General features: G+C 46.3%; 1 gene segment (V, D, J or C); it reads right to left on the reverse strand.

Annotated features, from left to right (window-relative positions):
- The window catches only part of LOC141089199 (Ig mu chain C region secreted form-like), a 101825-nt gene that overhangs the window by 13159 nt on the left and 68272 nt on the right, over positions 1 to 20394 (reverse strand). Inside the window, 1 exon segment of the C gene segment in view lies at positions 17806 to 18099. Within this exon segment, the coding sequence occupies positions 17806 to 18099 (294 nt within the window).

Genomic DNA, 20394 nt, shown 5'->3' on the forward strand with positions numbered 1-20394 from the left:
CCAAATGGTTCTCTGAAGCAGAGATGATGTTCCAGGAGTTGAAGCTTACCCTGTGTAAAGATCCTGTCTTGATCACACATGACTTCCGTAGGGAATTCGTGGTCCAGATGAAAACCTCAGAGGTAGGGTTGGGGGCTGTGTTGTCCAATTAAATAAACGAGAGGAACAACCAATCCTATACTTAATCATAAAATTATTTGCCTGTGAGAAAAACTACGCTATATTGGAAAAAGAGTGCTTGGCCATAAAATGGGCAATTGACACGCCGAGGTACTCCCTGTTAGGTTGGAAGTTTAGGTTAGTGTCAGACCATGCGCACTATATATTGAGAGAGGTTAATCCACCATTTTAAGGGCTGGGTTTTTGTGGACAACCACAGAGTGGGTGGAAGGATGTCCACCTTATCTACACCCCAAGGTGTGGTCTGGGTTTTAAATAGTCTGCTTCCTGAGGCATTCACTGTTCAGTGTGCCTGAAGAGGCTTACTCCATAGAAGTGTTCGTGTTTGTGCTAACCTGAACCATGTGTTTTGCTAACCCTGAGCAGGCGGATCCCCGCTACCACAAGGACTGTGTTCTGTGATACCACTTTGTTTTGTTTTCCTGTTTTTGCGCAAAGGGTCGTGTTTATTTTTGCTTCACTATGGTTTTTTCCTCATATATAATAAACCAGTGAAGATCTTAAAGAGACAGTGTCCCGTGCCTACCTCTGTGTACATGTGAGTGAGATGATCTACCACAATACATATGTATACAGTTAGATCCAGAAATATTTGGGCAGTGACCGAATCTCCGTGATTTGGGTTCTGCATGCCATTATTTTTATTTAAAATGAAACAACTGAGATGCTATTGAAGTGTAGACTTTCAGGTTTATTAAAGGGGTTGAACAAAAATATTCTGTGAAACATTTAGGAATTACAAACATTTTTCTACAAAAAATCCTCATTTTAGGGGCTCAAAAGTAATTGGACAAACTAACTTTACCACAAATAAAAGGTTCATTTTTAATACTTTGGAGAGAATCCTTTTCAGACACTGCCTGTATTATGGAAGCCATGGACATCACCAAATGCTGGTTTTCCCTCTTTTGTGATGCTTTCTCATGCCTAATTTAATGCATCTGACTTCAGTTGTGGTGTTCACAATCCTCTTGCAACAGGACAAGCTGGATGGCAAAACAAGTGCTAGTAATATCTCAAAAGTAATAGGAATGAAGAAATAACGTTTAACCATGCCAAAGGAATTGAAAAGTCTTGAGTGAGGAAAAGAAGGGTTCAATTCTGGCTTTACTAGCAGAGGGATATAGTGAGTGTTATGTTGCCTCCATCCTTAAAATTTCTAAGATGGCAGTCCATTACAACAAGGTCAAGCAGCAGACATTGGGGACAACAAAGCTACAGATCGGCAGAGGGCAAAAACGACTCTCCATTGACTGGGATAACCGCCATCTTATTCGAATGTCACTCAAGTCATGTGAAGTTAGAAAAAGCCTTTCATCAATGAGAAGCAAAGGAGAGCCAGGCTGAAGTTAGGAGTAAGGTTATGTTCTCTCATGAGTCTAATTTTCAGCTTTGTTCAACACCTGGTCATCTAATGGGTAGACAGAGACCTGGACAGGCATACCAGCCACAGAGTCTTGCACCCACTGTGAAATCTGGCGGAGGATCTGTGATGATCTGGGATGCTTCAGCAAGGATGGAATTGGGCAGGTTAATCTTTACGAAAAACATATTAATAAAGCCGCATACAAGGTTATCCTGGAAAAACAGTTGATTCCTTCTGCTCAGGCAATGTTTCCCAACTCTGAGGACTGGTTTTTCCAGCAGGACAATGCACCATGCCACACAGCTAGATCAATCAATGTGTGGATGAAGGACCACCACATCAAATCCCTGTCATGGCAGTCCAATCTCCAGACCTGAACCCTATTTAAAACCTCTGGAATGTAATCAAAAGGAAGATGGATAGTCACAAGCCATCAAACAAAGAAGAACTGCTTAAATTTTTGTATCAGGGGTGGCATAAGGTCACCCCAAAGCAGTGTGAAAGACTGGTGGAAAGCATGCCAAGACACATGAAAGCTGTGATTAAAAATCATTGTTATTCCACAAAATATTTATTTCTGAACTCTACCTGAATTAAAACATTAGTATTGTTGTTTCTACATGATTATGAGACTCACAAACAGACTTGGTGGTGGAGTCGGCATACTGCTGTCCCCACAATGCACTTTCCAGGTCATCCCCCCAGTTCTATCACTCGCATTCCCTTCTTTTGAGGTCCACACCATCAGGCTCTTCCATTCCCTCTCCCTCAGAGTAGCGGTTATATACCGGCCCCCAGGCTCACCCTCCCACTTCCTTGCCCATTTCTCAGCCTGGCTGCCGCACTTCATGTCCTCAGAACTCCCAACCCTTATCCTGGGAGACTTCAACATCCCCATTAACAGCCCCACTTCCACATCTGCATGCCAGCTTCTATCACTAACCTCTTCTCTCAGCCTCTCACAGCTCTCAACCTCTGACACACAAAGAAGGTAACACCATTGACCTGGTCTTTGTCCGGCTCTGTTCAATCTCCTACCTAAATAACTTAAAGCTTCCCCTCTCTGACCACAACATTCTCTCCTTCACGCTCACAAATCCTCGCCCACCCCAGCACACTCCTACCTACCACACATTCAGAAATTTACAAGCCATTAACCCTCATACACTTTCAGACTACATACACTCATCACTGTCCCCAATCTCCTCTTTTTCCTGTCCTGATATGGCTGTACATCATTACAATGACACTCTCAGAAGCACCCTTGACCAAGTAACGCCCCTCACCCTCAGAACCTCGAAACACAGAGTTAAACAGCCCTGGCTCACATCGCAAACTCGACTTCTCCCGTGATGCTCTAGGAGTGCTGAACGCTTATGGAGGAAAACCCGCACACCAGAAGACTTCATCCACTTCAAATTTATGTTAAGAACCTATATCTCTGCCCTTCACCTGCCAAACAGACATACTTCACCACCCTGATTTCTTCACTAGCCAACAACCCCAAGAAACTTTTTTACACCTTTCACTCCCTCCTCAGGCCCAAAGCACAAGCCCCTATCACAGACATTTGTGCTGATGACCTGGCCTCCCACTTTGTAGAGAAAATAGATAACATCCGTCAGGAAATCTGCTCCCAACCACTAAGTGCTGTGATTCCCATCCCTCCCTGCATTTCCCCTGGCTCACTCTCCACATTTGATCCCATCACAGAAGAAGAAGTCTCCAGACTCCTCTCTTCTTCTCGTCTGACTACATGCACTACCGACCCCATTCCCTCACATCTCCTCCAGTCTCTCTCTCCAGTCGTCACAACTCACCTAACTACAATATTTAATCTCTCCCTCTTCTCGGGCATTTTCCCATCCTCCTTCAAACACTCTATCGTTACTCCATGATTAAAGAAACCTGCTCTCGACCCATCCTGCAAAAACAACTACAGACCAGTCTCCAATCTCCCCTTCAAGTCTAAACTCTTGGAGTGCCTAGTCTACTCCCGCCTAACCCGTTATCTCTTCACTCACTCCCTCCTAGACCCTTCACAGTCCGGTTTCCACCCCCTACATTCGACTGAAACTGCACTCATCAAAGTTACCAATGACCTTCTGACAGCAAAATGTAATGGTGAACACTCTCTGCTCATTCTTCTCGACCTTTCTGCAGCTTTCGACACTGTTGACCACTGTCTCCTACTCCCTAGGCTCCAGTCACTAGGCATTAAGGACACTGCTCTCTCCTGGTTATCTTCCTATCTTTCAGACCGCTCCATCAGTGTTTTGTTTGCTGGCTCCACTTCATCTCCTCTTCCTCTCACTGTTGGGGTACCTCAGGGCTCAGTCCTTGGCCCCCTTCTCTTCTTTCTCTACACAGCCCCAATTGGACAGACCATCAACAGATTTTGCTTTCAGTACCATCTTTATGCTGATGACACACAACTATACACGTCATCACTGACCTTACCCCCGCTGTACTACAGAATGCCAGTGACTGTCTGTCCGCAGTCATCAACATCATGTCCGCCCTCTATCTGAAACTCAACCTGCCCAAAACTGAACTTCTTCTGCTCCCGCCATCTACTAACCTCCCTAAACCTGACATTTCCCTCTGCATGGGTGGCACCATAATAACACCCCGGCAGCAGGCGCGCTGTCTGGGTATTATGTTTGACACCAATCTCTCCTTCACATCCCATATACAATCTCTTGCCTGCTCTTGCCGCTTACACCTAAAGAACATCTCTAGAATCCACCCTTTTCTCACCATGGAAACAACAAAAACCCTTAATGTCGCCTTGATCCACTCCCGCCTGGACTACTGTAATGCTCTATTGGCCTCCTCGTTACTCGACTTTCCCCTCTCCAGTCCATACTTAATGCAGCAACCAGGGTCATCCATCTGGCTAATCGGTACTCGGACGCGTCCACTCTTCGCCAATCATTACATTGGTTGCCCATTCATTATAGGATCCAATTCAAAGTACTTGTTCTCACCCATGAAGCTCTCCACAGTGCAGCACCCCCCTACATCTCTTCCCTCATATCTGTCTATCGGCCTAACCGACCGCTGCGCTCTGCAAACGACTTTCAACTAACCTCCGCACTAATCCGTACCTCCCACTCCTGACTCCAAGACTTCTCCCATGCTGCACCAATCCTCTGGAATGCTCTACCCCAAGAAATTAGGACTATCCACAATTTGCATAGTTTTAGGCGCTCAGTCAAAACATATTTGTTCAGAGCGGCCTATCACGTTCACTAATCAAAGCCATTTTATGTGAAAGTGTGCATGTGTAGCCCATTCACTATCCCCATCTATCCCCCACTGCCTCAAGATGGCTGGACCATCATTGTAAATACACACCTGTACTTTGTATCTCCCCTACCTCATTGTACATTGTAAGCTCTCAGGAGCAGGGTGTTAGGGCTGGCGGAATGCACCAAATTATAAAATAATAGTAGGTGCGTTTGCAGCCGGGGGTCCACCATGCAGAGGTGGTACACTGCTGCTAGATAATGGCGGAAGAATAGAGCGGCGTAAAAACAGTCACACGTGGGTTACATCACCCAATGTGAAAAGGTGCGAACTCTGTTAATGCACAGAGTCGCACAACCGCTGAACGTAGATGCCGGAGCCTGTTTAGCTCACAGAGCCCGGCCAAAAGAGCGCACAGTGTACGGCCACAGAACTCTACCCCAAGGACATGGGGTTAGTGTCCCTCTAGGCCCACTGAGCGTGCGGCATCGCTGCCGCAAGCGCCGCTATTGACGCTGGCTATGAAGTGGAGCACGTGCACTGAAGCGTGCCAAGTCCCTGGTGAGGACTGATGCCTGACTCAACCTCTGTCCTACCTACTCCCAAGCCTGGGCGCTAGCAGGCTAGGCTGCACAACACATGCGTACCAAGGGTAGGGGTTTCTTAATGAGTCATTCACCAGAGACATTCATAGGTGCATACATCACTCACTCCACATAGTCTGTAAATACAGTCTATCCTAGCACATGGCCGAGCGGCCATGCAAACCTTTTATAGCCGCAAGCGTCCAGGACCTTCCTGACTTCTCGGATGGGCCAATCTGAAAACGAGCAGGACCTGAGCACTTAACCTTCAATCTCCAATGGGAGATCACTCCACGGGCATGCTCAGTGGCCTGACATGGGGACTTAGTCCCTGGAGAATCTCGCTGCTGAGCAGCATGTATTGCCATAGATGTGTCAGAGGTGGCAGCAGCAAGCGAACCCACAGAGCTGGTCTTGGCAGAGCGCCTGGACCGACGAGTTTTCTGAGCAACCTCCTCTGCGGCTGGAGAGGAAGGGGAGACCGCTGGAAGTAAGGCTTGCGATTCTCGCTGTTCAGCGACAGAAATCCGACGCCTAACATTACCCCCCCTCCTAGGGCCCCCCTCTCTGAGCCTCACTCCTCTCAAATTCCGCAATGAGAAGAGGAACGTGGATGTTCTTCACCGGCTCCCAGGTCCGAGCCTCTGGACCATGACCCTTCCAATCCACCAAGTATAACTTTTTGCCCCGCATCATCTTGCATCCTACGATGGCATTGACCTCAAACTCATCTGACGACAGGTCTGATGTCCCGGCAGATGGCTCAGAAAACCAGGACATGTGCACCGGCTTAAGGAGAGACATATGAAATGTGTCCGAGATAGCCAAGTGTGGGTTGATCTGCTCGAGGACCTTGAAAGGGCCAATATAGCGTGGTGCAAACTTAGCGGATTCCACCCGCAGCCTGATGTTTCGAGCGGAGAGAGACACTAAGTCGCCAGGAGCGAAGGTCAGAGCCGGGCTCTGGCTAGTGTCAGCGGAGGACCTCACTCTCTCCTTGGAGGCCCGGATAGCATCCTGCATGCAATCCCAAATGTCACGTGCCTCCACCGGCCAGTCTGCCACCCTAGAGTCGGTGGATGACACGTGCATGGGCACGGGGACGCACGGATGCTGGCCGTAATTTAAGAGGAATGGGGTCTGACCGGTGGAGACGGCCACAGCGTTGTTCAAGGCGAACTCCGCCCATGGCAGCAAGGGTGCCCAATCATCCTGCCTGGCCGAGACAAAATGTCGCAGATATGTCACCAGGGTCTGGTTGGCTCTCTCAACCAACCCGTTCGTCTCGGGATGATAGGCTGAGGAGAGATTTAGCTCTATGCTGAGCAGAGAACAGAGCTCTGTCCAGAACGGAGACGCAAACTGAGGACCCCAGTCACTGACAATCTTATCCGGCATGCCTTGCAGGCGGAAAACATGTTTAATAAACAACGCTGCCAGGCCCTGTGCCGAAGGTAGCCGAGAGAGTGGTACCAGATGCACCATCTTGGAGAAATGATCGGTGACCACCCAAATGACGGTTGTTATGAATGGGTCACCGAGGAGAAAAAAGCAAAACAAGCTAAGTCACAGAAAACCAGAGAGGTTGGTAACTATGCAGATTGCAGATCCCTGATCCTAAACACACAACTAGCAGCAGCCATGGAGCGTACCTACGATGTTCCTAGATGCTTCGTCACAGCCGGAGAACTAAATAAGCCTGAAACATGAAAGGGGAAAACTAACTGCCCCAGAGCAGACCCCAAAGGAAAGACAGCCCCCACACATGTATTGACGGTGAAACAAGATGAAAGCACAAACAAAGGCAGAAAAATAGTCTGAGAAAATGATGGGGCCCAAACTAACTGGAAAGGAAAGGAAAGACACTGTCTGCAATCTGCAAAAAACCCCACAAAATTAATGTCCAACACATCTGATAGCAAAATTAACCCTGAAGTCACTAGACTTCTCCCCCTATATCAGCACTCTGAAATATTCTGAGACAGAGCAAAAAGAGGCCAATCAAGTAAGGGACAAAAAAGCAAATTGGCAAATGCAGATAAATAAGAGTGGAAATTCAGCGCAGCCCCAGCCGGGGCTGGCTGACCACACAAAAAACGGAATAGACCAACAAAAATCAAGTGTGAACATTAGCAGAAAAACTTAGCTTTAGAAGACTGGAACAGAGCTGAAAACCAAGACCTGACAAGCCAGAATGAATCACCAGCACAAGAATAGGGCGTCGGCTGTCTTAAATCCAGTCTGAGATTCCTGAGGTCCAATCATCATCCCATCTCCAGGTGGCAGATCTTCACAGATCAAATCAGCCTCACTACCTCCTGTCACCACCAGAGGGAAGGAGAACTCGCAACTGGTGGACCAGAGAATGAACTCCCAACAGTACCCCCCCGAGGAGGGGTCACCAAACCCTCGTCCACGCCACCAGGCCGATCAGCATGGGCCCGGTGAAAAGCACAAACCAATCTATTGGCATGAATATCAGAGGCAGAGATCCAAGAATTATCCTCCTGACCATAACCCTTCCATTTGACCAAATACTGGAGTCTCCGTCTAACCAAACGAGAATCCAACATTTTCTCTACCTCATATTCCACATTGCCTTCAACCAACACAGGGTCAGGAGGTGCTGCCATAGGAACCCCTGGCTCAACAAACCTCTTCAACAGAGATTTGTGAAATACGTTATGGATCTTGAACGTAACTGGAAGAGCCAATTGAAACGAAACAGGATTAAGAATCTCCAAAATCCTATAAGGTCCAATAAATCTTGGCTTAAATTTAGGAGATGCAACCTTCATAGGAATGTTCTTAGACGACAACCAAACCTTATCACCCACTCTAAACCGGGGACCAATGGTCCTATGCCGGTTGGAAAATCGCTGGGCCTTTTCCTGAGAGAGTGACAACTTATCCACCACTTGGTCCCATATCTGCTGCATTCTCTTAACCACAGTGTCCACACCTGGGCAGGATGAAGATTCCACTTGCCCTGAAGAGAATCAGGATGAAACCCAAAATTACAGAAAAAGGGTGACATCAAAGTGGCAGAACTAGCTCTATTGTTCAGTGCGAATTCGGCCAAGGGCAAAAATGAGACCCAATCATCCTGATCAGCAGATATAAAACATCTCAAATAAGGCTCCAAGGTCTAGTTTATTCTCTCAGTCTTTCCATTGGTCTGGGGATGAAACGCGAAGGAGAAGGATAACTGAATTCCCAGAATGGAACAAAAGGCTCTCCAGAATCTGGAAGCAAACTGGACTCCTCTGTCGGACACAATGTTCTCAGGAATCCCATGTAACCGAACCACCTGTTGTAAAAACAAGGCCACCAACTCAGCGGAAGATGGCAACTTTGGGAGTGGTACAAGATGGACCATCTTCGAAAATCTATTACAAATCACCCAGATAACAGTCATTCTCTGAGAGACAGGAAGATCAGAAATAAAATCCATTGAGATATGGGTCCATGGCCTCTTGGGCACCGGGAGGGGCATCAGCAACCCACTAGAACGAGAACAGGGTTTAGACCGAGAACAAGTCCCACAGGACTGTACAAATTTCCTGACGTCACGAGATAAGGCAGGCCACCAAAAAGACCGACTCACCAAATCTCTGGTACCAAAAATACCTGGAGGACCAGCCTATGCGGAGCAATGAATTTCAGACATCACTCTCTTTCTCCACTGGTCAGGAACATACAACTTTCCCATAGGGCAGCGCTCAGGTTTATCCTCCTGAAATTCTTCCAGGGCGGGTCTCAAATCGGGCGAAATGGCAGAAAGAACTACCCCCTCACCTAGTATGGTAGTAGGCTCGGTCACATTAAGAGAATTGGCAAAGAAACTCCTAGAAAGGGCGTCAGCCTTAACTATTCTTAGTGCCCGGAAGAAAAGAGACCACAAAATTAAAACGCTTGAAAAACAAGGCCCATCTAGCCTTTCTAGGATTCAAGTGTTTGGCCGACTCCAGATAAATCAAATTCTTGTGATCGGTGAAGACCACAACTTGATGTCTAGCTCCCTCCAACCAATGTCTCCACTCCTCAAATGCCCATTTCATGGCCAACAATTCCTGATTCCCCACATCATAGTTGCGTTCAGATGGGGAGAACGTTTGAGAAAAGAAGGCACAGGGCTTCATCTTAGAAGTCACAGGGTCTTTTTGGGATAAAACAGCTCCTGCACCAATCTCAGAAGCATCTACCTCCACCTGAAATGGAAGTGAGACATCAGGTTGCCGTAAAACTGGAGCTGAAGTAAATCTCTGCTTAAGCTCCTGAAATGCTGAGACAGCCTCAGGAGACCAACTCAGCACATCAGTGCCCTTCTTGGTCAGATCAGTCAGTGGTTTGACAATACCAGAAAAATTACCAATAAATTTACGATAGAAATTAGCAAAACCCAAAAACTTCTGGAGGGCATTCAAAGAAGTAGGATGAACCCAATCATAAATGGCCTGTACCTTGGCCGGGTCCATTTCAATAGTCGATGGAGATAAGATAAATCCCAAAAATGAAATCCTCTGTACACCAAAGAGGCATTTCGATCCCTTAACAAACAAGGAATTCTCCCTCAAAATCCGGAACACAGTCCAGACGTATTCCACATGAGAATCCCAATCACTAGAAAAGATCAAAATATCATCCAGATAGATGATCAAAAACTTATCCACAAAGTCACGGAAAATATCATTCATAAAGGACTGGAAGACAGAAGGGGCATTAGTAAGCCCAAAAGGCAACATCAGGTACTCAAAATGTCCCTCCGGAGTATTAAAAAACGTCTTCCATTCATCCCCGTGCTTGATGCGAGTAAGATTATACACCCCCCTGAGGTCAAGCTTAGTAAACCAGCAGGCACTCTTAACTCTGGAGAATAAATCAGACATCAGAGGCAACGGGTACTGATATTTAACCGTCATCTTTTTAAGGGAATGATAATCAATACACAGTCTTAATGAACCATCTTTCTTGGCCACAAAAAACCCCCCAGCACCTAAAGGTGACGAGGATGGTCTAATATAACCCTTCTCCAATGACTCCTTAATATAGGATCGCATAGCATCATGTTCGGGTACTGATAAGTTGAAAAGCCGACCCTTGGGAAACTTACACCCAGGCATCAACTCAATTGAACAGTCATAAGACGCAGACTTGCTCTCACTAAATACATCAAAAAAATTGGCTAGATAATCAGGAATATCATGAAACTGAGGAGAGGTGGGGAAAACAGGAGCGTCCCTAAGAACACACTGACAACCCCAACTCACCACAGACCCAGATTTCCAATCCAAAACTGGATTATGAGTTTGCAACCAAGGAAAACCCAGAACAATAGTATCATGCAAATTATGCAGCACCAAAAATGTACAATTTTCTTGGTGGTCTGGGGCAACTCGCATTGTCACCTGGGTCAAAAACTGAGGTTTATTCTCCGCCAAAGGAGTAGCATTAATAATACCCCTCATACGAATAGACATCCGCAGAGGCGTCATGGAAAAACCACAACGTTTAGCAAAGTCCAAATCCATCAGATTCAACGCTGCTCCTGAATCCACAAAAGCCTTCGTGGAAAACGTGGATAAGGAGCAGATCAGAGTAATTGCCAATAGAAACTTAGGTTGTACACTGCCCACAGCAAATGTGTGTGCAAAACGTTTCTCTCATTTAGGGCAGACAGAAATAGTGTGAGAGACATCTCCACAGAAAAAACCCAGCTTATTACGCCTTCTAAACTCCTGACGTTGCGCCCTAGACAAAACCCCATCACATTGCATAGGTTCAGATGTTTGTTCAAAAGGTGGCAGCACCTCCCGTATAGTTTTACGCTCACGTAAACGCCGATCAACTTGAATGGCTAATGACATAGAATCATCCAGACCAGAGGGAACAGGAAATCCCACAATAACATCTTTTACTGTCTCTGATAAACCCTTCCGAAAGAGAGCTGCCAATGCACTATCATCAACTTGAATGGCTAATGACATAGAATCATCCAGACCAGAGGGAACAGGAAATCCCACCATAACATCTTTTACTGTCTCTGATAAACCCTTCCGAAAGAGAGCTGCCAATGCACTATCATTCCATGTAGTAAGGACCGCCCACTTTCAGAATTTTTGACAGTATAACTCTGCAGAATCCTGACCCTGGTTTAATGCCAACAGGGTTCTCTCAGCTTGATCAACAGCATTAGGTTCATCATACAACAACCCCAAGGCTTGAAAAAATGCATCCACATTAGTCAGAATAGGATTTTCAGGTGTCAGAGAAAAAGCCCAATCCTGGGGATCGCCGTGCAGCAAAGAGATGACAATTTTAACCTGCTGCACAGAGCTCCCCGATGAGTTAGGCTTCAAGGCCAGAAATAATTTACAATTATTCTTATAATTCAGAAATTTAGACCGATCCCCAGAAAACACATCAGGTGTAGGGATCTTATGTTCAGCAGCATTTGACTGAATGAGGTAGGTGGAAATTCCCTGCACTTCAGTAGCAAGCTGCTCCACACGATCAGACAATTGCTTAATCTCCATTAGGAAAAAATCCTCCTACGGCCCTAGAGAAAAAGAGGAAAAAATGTAAAAAAAAAAAAATTCTGACACTTTTTTTTTCTTTTTTTTAACAACTTTTTCCTGCTTTTGAGTACCCTAGAATCTGCGGTATGGCTGGTGATTCTGTTATGAATGGGTCACCGAGGAGAAAAAAGCAAAACAAGCTAAGTCACAGAAAACCAGAGAGGTTGGTAACTATGCAGATTGCAGATTCCTGATCCTAAACACAAAACTAACAGCAGCCGTGGAGCATACCTACAATGTTCCTAGACACTTCGTCACAGCCGAAGAACTAAATAAGCCTGAAGCATGAAAGGGGAAAACTAACTGCCCCAGAGCATACCCCAAAGGAAAGACAGCCCCCACACATGTATTGATGTGAAACAAGATGAAAGCACAAACACAGGCAGAAAAATAGGTGAGCAAACGATGGGGCCCAAACTAACTGGAAAGGAAAGGAAAGGAAAGACACTGTCTGCAATCTGCAAAAAACCCTACAAAAATAATGCCCAACACTTCTGATAGCAAAATTAACCCTGAAGTTACTAGACTTCTCCCCCTATATCAGCACTCTGAAATATTCTGAGACAGAGCAAAAAGAGGCCAATCAAGTAAGGGACAAAAAAGCAAATTGGCAAATACAGATAAATAAGAGTGGAAATTTAGGCTGACCACACAAAAAACTGAATAGACCAACAAAAATCAAGTGTGAACAATAGCAGAAAAACTTAGCTTTAGAAGACTGGAACAGAGCTGAAAACCAAGACCTGACAAGCCAGAATGAATCACCAGCACAAGAATAGGGCGTCGGCTGTCTTAAATCCAGTCTGAGATTCCTGAGGTCCAATCATCATCCCCATCTCCAGGTGGCAGATCTTCACTGATCAAATCAGCCTTACTACCTCCTGTCACCACCAGAGGGAGTCTGGAAGGAGAACTCGCAACTGGTGGACCAGAGAATGAACTCACAACAGAAGGTGCTACCACTGGACTTGGGCAGACCCACCACAAAGTCCATACCGACCATCTCCCAGGGCCTGTCAGCAACCGGCAGAGGGTAGAGTAACCCAGTGGGCCACTGCTGAGAGGGACGATTCTGGGCGCAAGAGAAGCACGCCCGTATATAGTCCCTGATGTCACGGGCCATATGCGGCCAAGAGTACGTCCTCGCCAGAAGCTCAGAGGTCCGTTTGGTCCAAAATGTCCATCCAGCCTGGACGAATGAGCCCAAGAGAGGACCTCCGGTCGCAGATGAGCAGGGACAAAAGTCTTGCCCAGAGGTACAGACTCGAGGGCGACCGGAGCCACGGTCCTCAGGCTCTTAGACGGGACTATCAGCTGAGGCTCCTCCTCCGATGACACCACGGAGCGGGAGAGAGCATCGGCCCGGACGTTCTTCTCCCTGGAGAGAAAATGCAGGGTGAAGTGGAAACGGGAGAAGAACAAAGACCATCTGGTCTGGCAAGAATTCAGCCGCTGGGCTGTTTGTAAATAGACCAAATTCTTGTGGTCGGTGAACACCTGGAAAGGGTGGCAAGCCCCCTCCAGGAGGTGTCTCCACTCTGAAAAGGCCAACTTCATTGCTAGCAACTCCCTGTCCCCGATGGAATAATTCCTCTCCGCCGGTGTGAAGGTCTTGGAGAAGAAGAAGCATGGGTGTTTCCGACCTTGCGAGTCCTTCTGGAAGAGGACCGCTCCAGCACCGACGGAAGAGGCATCCACCTCCAGAATGAAGGGTTTATCCACATCTGGGCAATGTAGAATGGGAGCGCTAGCGAAATGGGATTTAATGGAGGAGAAGGCCTTGGAGACAGGTTCTGACAACAACTTGGGGTTTGCACCCTTCTTGGTGAGGGCTACCAAGGGCGCTACCAAAGTTGAGAAGTGGGGAATGAATTGGCGATAGTAATTTATGAACCCCTTAAAGCGCTGCACTGCTTTGAGAGAATGGGGTTCCTGCCAATCCATCACCACCTGTATCTTGGCAGGATCCATGGCCAAACCCTGGGCTGAGATGATATAGCCCAAGAAAGGCAAGGACTCCTGCTCAAACACACACTTCTCCAACTTGGCATAGAGGGAGTTTGCCCGCAGGAGGTCGAAAACTTTGCAAACATCTCTCCGGTGGGAGTCAATATCTGGAGAGTAGATGAGAATGTCATCCAGATAGACTACTACCGAGTTGGTAAGCATATCCCGGAAGATATCGTTCACAAAGTCTTGGAAGACGGCTGGGGCATTACAGAGCCTGAAGGGCATCACCAGATATTCATAGTGCCCGTCTCTGGTGTTAAATGCCGTCTTCCATTCGCCCCCATCACGGATGCGAATCAGGTTGTAAGCCCCCCGCAGATCAAGTTTGGTAAACACTCTCGCTCCCCGTAGCCTATCAAACAGCTCCAATATCAGGGGTAGAGGAAACTTATTTTTAATGGTGATGGCGTTAAGACCCCTGCAATCGATGCAAGGACGTAGTTCCCCACTCTTCTTCTGGATGAAGAAGAATCCCGCCCCCGCTGGTGACACTGACTTCCTGTTGAATCCTCTTGCCAGATTCTCCCTGATGTATTGATACATGGCCTCTGTCTCCAGGAGAGATAGGGGATAGACTCGACCCCGAGGAGGCTCAGCACCAGGCAAGAAGTTAATAGGACAGTCATTGAGGCGATGCGGTGGAAGTGTCTCTGCCGCCTTTTTGGAGAACACGTCCGCATACTGTCGATAGTGTTTGGGAAGCGAGGAAAGATCTGCAGGGACCTCAGTGGAGGCAACCTGGACGCATTCCCTCAGACATCTACCCTCACATGACTAACTCCAACCAAGAATTCTCCCCGAGGACCACTCTATATGGGGAGAGTGATACCACAACCAGGGGACCCCTAGAAGGACCTGCTCGATACCCTCGGGCATGACGAGGAGGGATATCATCTCCTGATTAAATGGAGACACCGAGAGTAACAGTGGAGCGGTTTGGTGGGTAATTGTGAGGGCAGAGTTGCGCCATTCACTACTCTGACAGTGACTGGCTTGGACATCATAAGCAGTGGTATCGCGTGCCATTGAGTGAAGGCAGATGACATAAAATTGCCCTCCGCTTCGGAATCTATGCAAACCTCCACCGCCAGAGTGGAAGAACCAAACCCAAATGTTCCCTTAAAGGACAACTTGGAGGAAAACGCCGCGGATTCTAGTGAGCCGCCTCCTACGGCCACTAGGGGCGAGCGTCTTCCCAGCCGCTGTGGGCACTGGTTGGCAAAGTGACCGGGCTGCCGGCAACCATGACAGATCACAGGGGCTCGAGCGGGCCGGGGCCTGAATCCCTCGCGGGGAGCCCCCTGACGCTCGGACGCCGGATCGGGAGATTCCAGAGGTTTAGTATAACTGGGTGCCAACCTAAACCTCTGCCTACACTGGGTCCGCTCCAACCTTCGCTCGGCAAAGCGAAGGTCTATATGGGTGGAGACGGTGATAAGCTCCTCCAGTGTAGCAGGAATCTCCCTGGTGGCCAGAGCGTCCTTCACATGGCCAGCTTAACCTCTCCAGAATGCCAGAATGAGGACCTTATCTGGCCACTCTAACTCCGAGGCCAGCGTCCGGAACTGGATGGCAAAGTGGCTGACCATGGACGAACCCTGTGACAATGCCAGCAGCCGGAGCGCGGTGTCATGGGTGACTCGCGGTCCCAGGAAGACATGCTTCAGAGTGTCCAGGAACCGAGAGGCACTCTGCATCACATGATCACCACGCTCCCACATCGGTGTGGCCCACTCCAAAGCCCTGCCCGACAAGAGAGAGATAATAAATCCCACTTTGGCCCGCTCGGAGGGGAATCGTGCTGCCAGCAGCTCCAGCTGTATTGAGCACTGGCTCACAAAACCCCTACAAGAGGCACTATCACCCGAGAACTTCTCGGGCAGTGGGAGGCGGGACAAAGTCGGGGCAGGGATGGCAGTGATCACACGGGAGACAGCCTCTGTGGCTGCCTGAACAGCGACTGCAGTAACATCCGCAGCTGAGGCTGGACGCTCAAGAGCCGCCAACCTGCCCTGCAGCTGCCGGATGTACTGCAGCAGTCGCTGTTCGTCCGCCATTACTAGCCAGACCCTGGCGCTAGGATAATGTTAGGGCTGGCGGAACGCACCAAATTATAAAATAATAGTAGGTGCGTTCGCAGCCCGGGGTCCACCGTGCAGAGGTGGTACACTGCTGCTAGGTAATGGCCGAAGAATAGAGCGGCATAAAAACAGTCACACGTGGGTTACGTCACCCAATGTGAACACGTGAGAACTCTGTTAATGCACAGAGTCGCACAACCGCTGAACGTAGATGCCGGAGCCTGTTTAGCTCACAGAGCCCGCCCAAAAGAGTGCACAGTGTACAGCCACAGAACTCTACCCCAAGGACACGTGGTTAGAGTCCCTCTAGGCCCACTGAGCGTGCGGCGTCGCTGCCGCGAGGGCCGCTATAGACGCTGGCTATGAAGTGGAGCATGTGCACTGAGGCGTGCTGAGTCCCTGGTGAGAACTGATGCCTGACTCAACCTCGGTCCTACCTACACCTAAGCCTGGGCGCTAGCAGGCTAGGCTGCACAACACATGCGTACCAAAGGTAGGGGTTTCTTAATGAGTCAGTCACCAGAGACCTTCATACGTGCATACATCACTCACTCCTCATGGCCTGAAAATACAGAGTATCCTAGCGCATGGCCAAGCGGCCATGCGAACCTTTTATAGCCGTGAGCATCTGGGACCTTCCTGGCTTCACAGATGGGCCAATCCGAACACGAGGAGGACCTGAGCACGTGACCTTCGATCTCCAATGGGAGATCACTCCACGGGCATGCTCAGTGGCCTAACATGGGGACTTAGTCCCTGGAGAATCTCGCTGCTGAGCAGCATGTATCGCCATAGATGTGCCAGAGGTGACAGCAGCAAGCGAACCCACGGAGCTGGTCTGGGCAGAGCAGCTGGACCAACACGTTTGCTGAGCAACCTCGTCTGTGGCTGGAGAGGAATGGGAGACCGCTGGAAGTAAGGCTCGGGATTCTCACTGTGCAGCGACAGAAATCCAATGCCTAACACAGGGTTGTCTAATTTTGCTTTAATTATTGTTTTGTTAACTTTGTTACTTATGACTTGTGTCTTGAAACTGTTAAACTGTAAAGCGCTGTGTAATATGTTGGAGCTATATAAATATAGATTGTTATTATTATGAACTTGTTTTCTTTGCATTATTTGAGGTCTGCAAGCACTGTATTTTTTTTGTTATTTTGACCATTTCTCATTTTCTGAAAATAAATACAAAATGTATTGCTTGGAAATTTGGAGACAGTCAGTATTTTATAGAATTAAAGAACAATTTGCATTTTACTCAAAAATATGCCTATAAAGAGAAAAATCATAAAAACTGAAAATTTTGTAGTGGTCTCTTAATTTTTGCCAGAGCTGTATATGTATAAAGGTCATTTGTTGAATTTTCAGTATTAATAGGTCATATTTAGTTAAATCAAAAACTTTTTACTGGCCAAGTTACATGTTAGCTTAGAGCCCCTCCTTTGATTTCACCTTCACAATTCCTGCATCCATTGAATTTTTGGATAGTTTATGGTTTGAATTTCTATGCATAATGTCAGAGTAACCTCCCAGAGCTGCTGTTTTATATAAAAAAATTATTTGCCACAAGTGTTGGCCTCCTTGAAATTGTTTCAGAAAATGAATAATTTCTCCCATAAACTGCAAATACAAATATTTTGCTATACACGTTTATTTCCTTTGTTTCCTTTGTGTGTATTGGAACAACACAAGAAAACAGAGAAAAAAGGGCAAATTGGACATGTTTTTACATATATATTCACTTAAATTACACTTACCAACTTTTTTTGATTCTTTAATGCTGACCAAAAGGCATGGAGATTGTGCCACACAAGACACTGTCTTTACAGATTTCCAAAGCTCTTGAGAAACATTGCTGCTGTATTCCACACGAAGGCTATTTCTTGTATGTTCTTTAATGTCATTATTACTAATGTTATCATTAAAATTCATGAAAATTTGGTATGTGTCTAAGTTAGTGCCCAACACTGAACAAATGATTCTGACATTGTCATGCATCAAATCTTCATTGGAAGGTAATTCCAAGCTGACAACTGGCTTCACAAAGTTGTCTGTAAGGAAAATATAAATATATTTAATCAGTATTACATCGAAAGAAAATACAATATATGTATTTTTAATTAAAAGAACTTCTAAATACTCTAGTAATATGTATCTGGTTACTGTGGAAACCAGTCTTTATTTTTATTGCACCGCGTTCCAAATTATTATGCAAATGCTATTTTTCTCTAATTTTCCTAAATGGTGGATGCAAATGAATCGGTATGATGTTCAAATCATCAACCGCTAGAATGTAAATCAAATTTTATTGGACAAATCTCCCAATGACAACAGTATTTTTTCAAAACTAAAAAAACTCAAAATGCACTGTTACAAATTATGCAACAGAGTTTCCAAACATTTAATAGGTTATAAAGAACTGAAAATGGTCATTTGTCGAATTTGCAGCATTAATATGTCATATTTAGTCAAATCAAAAACCCTTAACAGGCCAAGTTACATAATAACTTAGAGACCCTTCTTTGATTTCAGCTTCACAATTCTTGCATCCATTGAATTTTTGGATAGTTTATGGTTTGAATTTCTTTGCATAATGTCAGAGTAACCTCCCAGAGCTGCTGTTTTAAAGTGAACTGCCTTTCTTGCTCATAGATCTTTTGCTTGAGGATATTCCAAAGGTTCTCAATAGGGTTGAGGTCAGGGGTGGATGGTGACTGCAAGAAGAGGTTTCTCTCCTTTTATGCCCATAGCAGCCAATGACTCAGAGGTATGCATTTTGTAACAGATGGTGGCTCTTCTTTTTTCATTTTCACACCTTCAGGGACGATGAAAGGTCCTAACAGCTCTCTCCCCATGATTCTGACTCATAACACAACTTTGCCACATTCTTGCTGATGACGCAGCCCTGTTGGGATATGATTATCAACCAGAGTTGCATGGCACTCATCAGTAAACAAGACTGTTTTAAAATTAGGCTTCATGTATATCTGGGCCCGCAGCAACAGTTTCTGTTTGTAAGCCCTGTTTAAGGGGTGGCCGAATAGGATCCTACACCTTGATGCTTGGGAGATTCCAGAGGCACCAGCAGCTTTAAATACCTGTTTGCTGCTCTACTAATCTGATGAATTTTGTCTGGCAGAAACTTTCCTCATTATTCCTTTATCTCCACAAACTCTGTATCAGCCGCAAATCTTCACCGTACAATGATCACACTTAACCCGTTTTCGACGTGAGGCGTAACAGTACACCGACGTCGGACTCCCTCCCTTTGATGTGGGCTCCGACGGTGAGCTCACATCTTTCCTGGGACATGTCAGCTGTTTTGAACAGCTGTTTTGAACAGCTGACATGTGCCTGGAATAGCCACGGGTGGAATTGCGATCCACCCGTGGCTATTAACCCATTAAATGTCACTGTCAAACTTTAATTCGCGCGTCCAGCCATCGGGCCGGAAATCTGCCCACCGGAGACCTGTGTCACGTGATCGCAGGCATGACAACCAGAGATCTCCTGGAGACCTCTATGGTTGTCAGTACCAGCTTGCTGGGAGCGCAACCATAGCGGTCAGCGCTCATAGCAAGTGAGTAATTCTGCTTTATTGAGGTGATCTGATCATCGCCTCTATGTACCAGAGCCGATAGGGTTGTGGCAGCTTCTAGTCTCCCATGGAGACTATTGAAGCATGTCAAAAGTAAAAAAATATTTTTAAATATATAAGAAAATAAAAAAAATATAAAAGTTCAAATCACCCCCTTTCGCCTCATTCAAAATAAAACAATTAAAAATAAACCAAACATACACATATTTGGTATCTCTGGGTTCAGAATTGCCCGATCTATCAATAAAAAAAGATTAACCTGATCACTAAATTGCGTACCGAGAAAAAAGTCAAAACACCAGAATTATGTTTTTTTGGTTGCTGCGACGTTTTATTAACATGCAATAACGGACGATCAAAAAAATCAAAAGAACATATCTGCACCAAAATGGTGTCATTAAAAACGTCAGCTTGACACGCAAAAAATAAGCCCTCACCCAACCCGAGATTACAAAAAATGGAGACGCTGTGGGTATTGGAAAATTGCGCAATTTTTTTAACCCCTTAGTGACAGAACCATTTTGCAGCTTAATGACCAGGCCAATTTTTACAATTCTGACCACTGTCAATTTATGAGGTTATAACTCTGGAACGCTTTAACGGATCCTGCTGATTCTGAGATTTCTTTTTCTTTTTCTTATTGTACTTCATGATAGTGGTAAAATTTCTTTGATATGACTTGTGCTTAGTTATGAAAAAATCAGTAATATGGTGAAAATTTTGGAAATTTTGCAATTTTCAAACATTA

This window comes from Dendrobates tinctorius, unplaced genomic scaffold, assembly GCF_039654945.1.
Source record: "Dendrobates tinctorius isolate UK_male_01 unplaced genomic scaffold, ASM3965494v1 ptg000044l, whole genome shotgun sequence".
In the NCBI taxonomy this organism is placed as follows: Eukaryota; Metazoa; Chordata; class Amphibia; order Anura; family Dendrobatidae; genus Dendrobates; species Dendrobates tinctorius.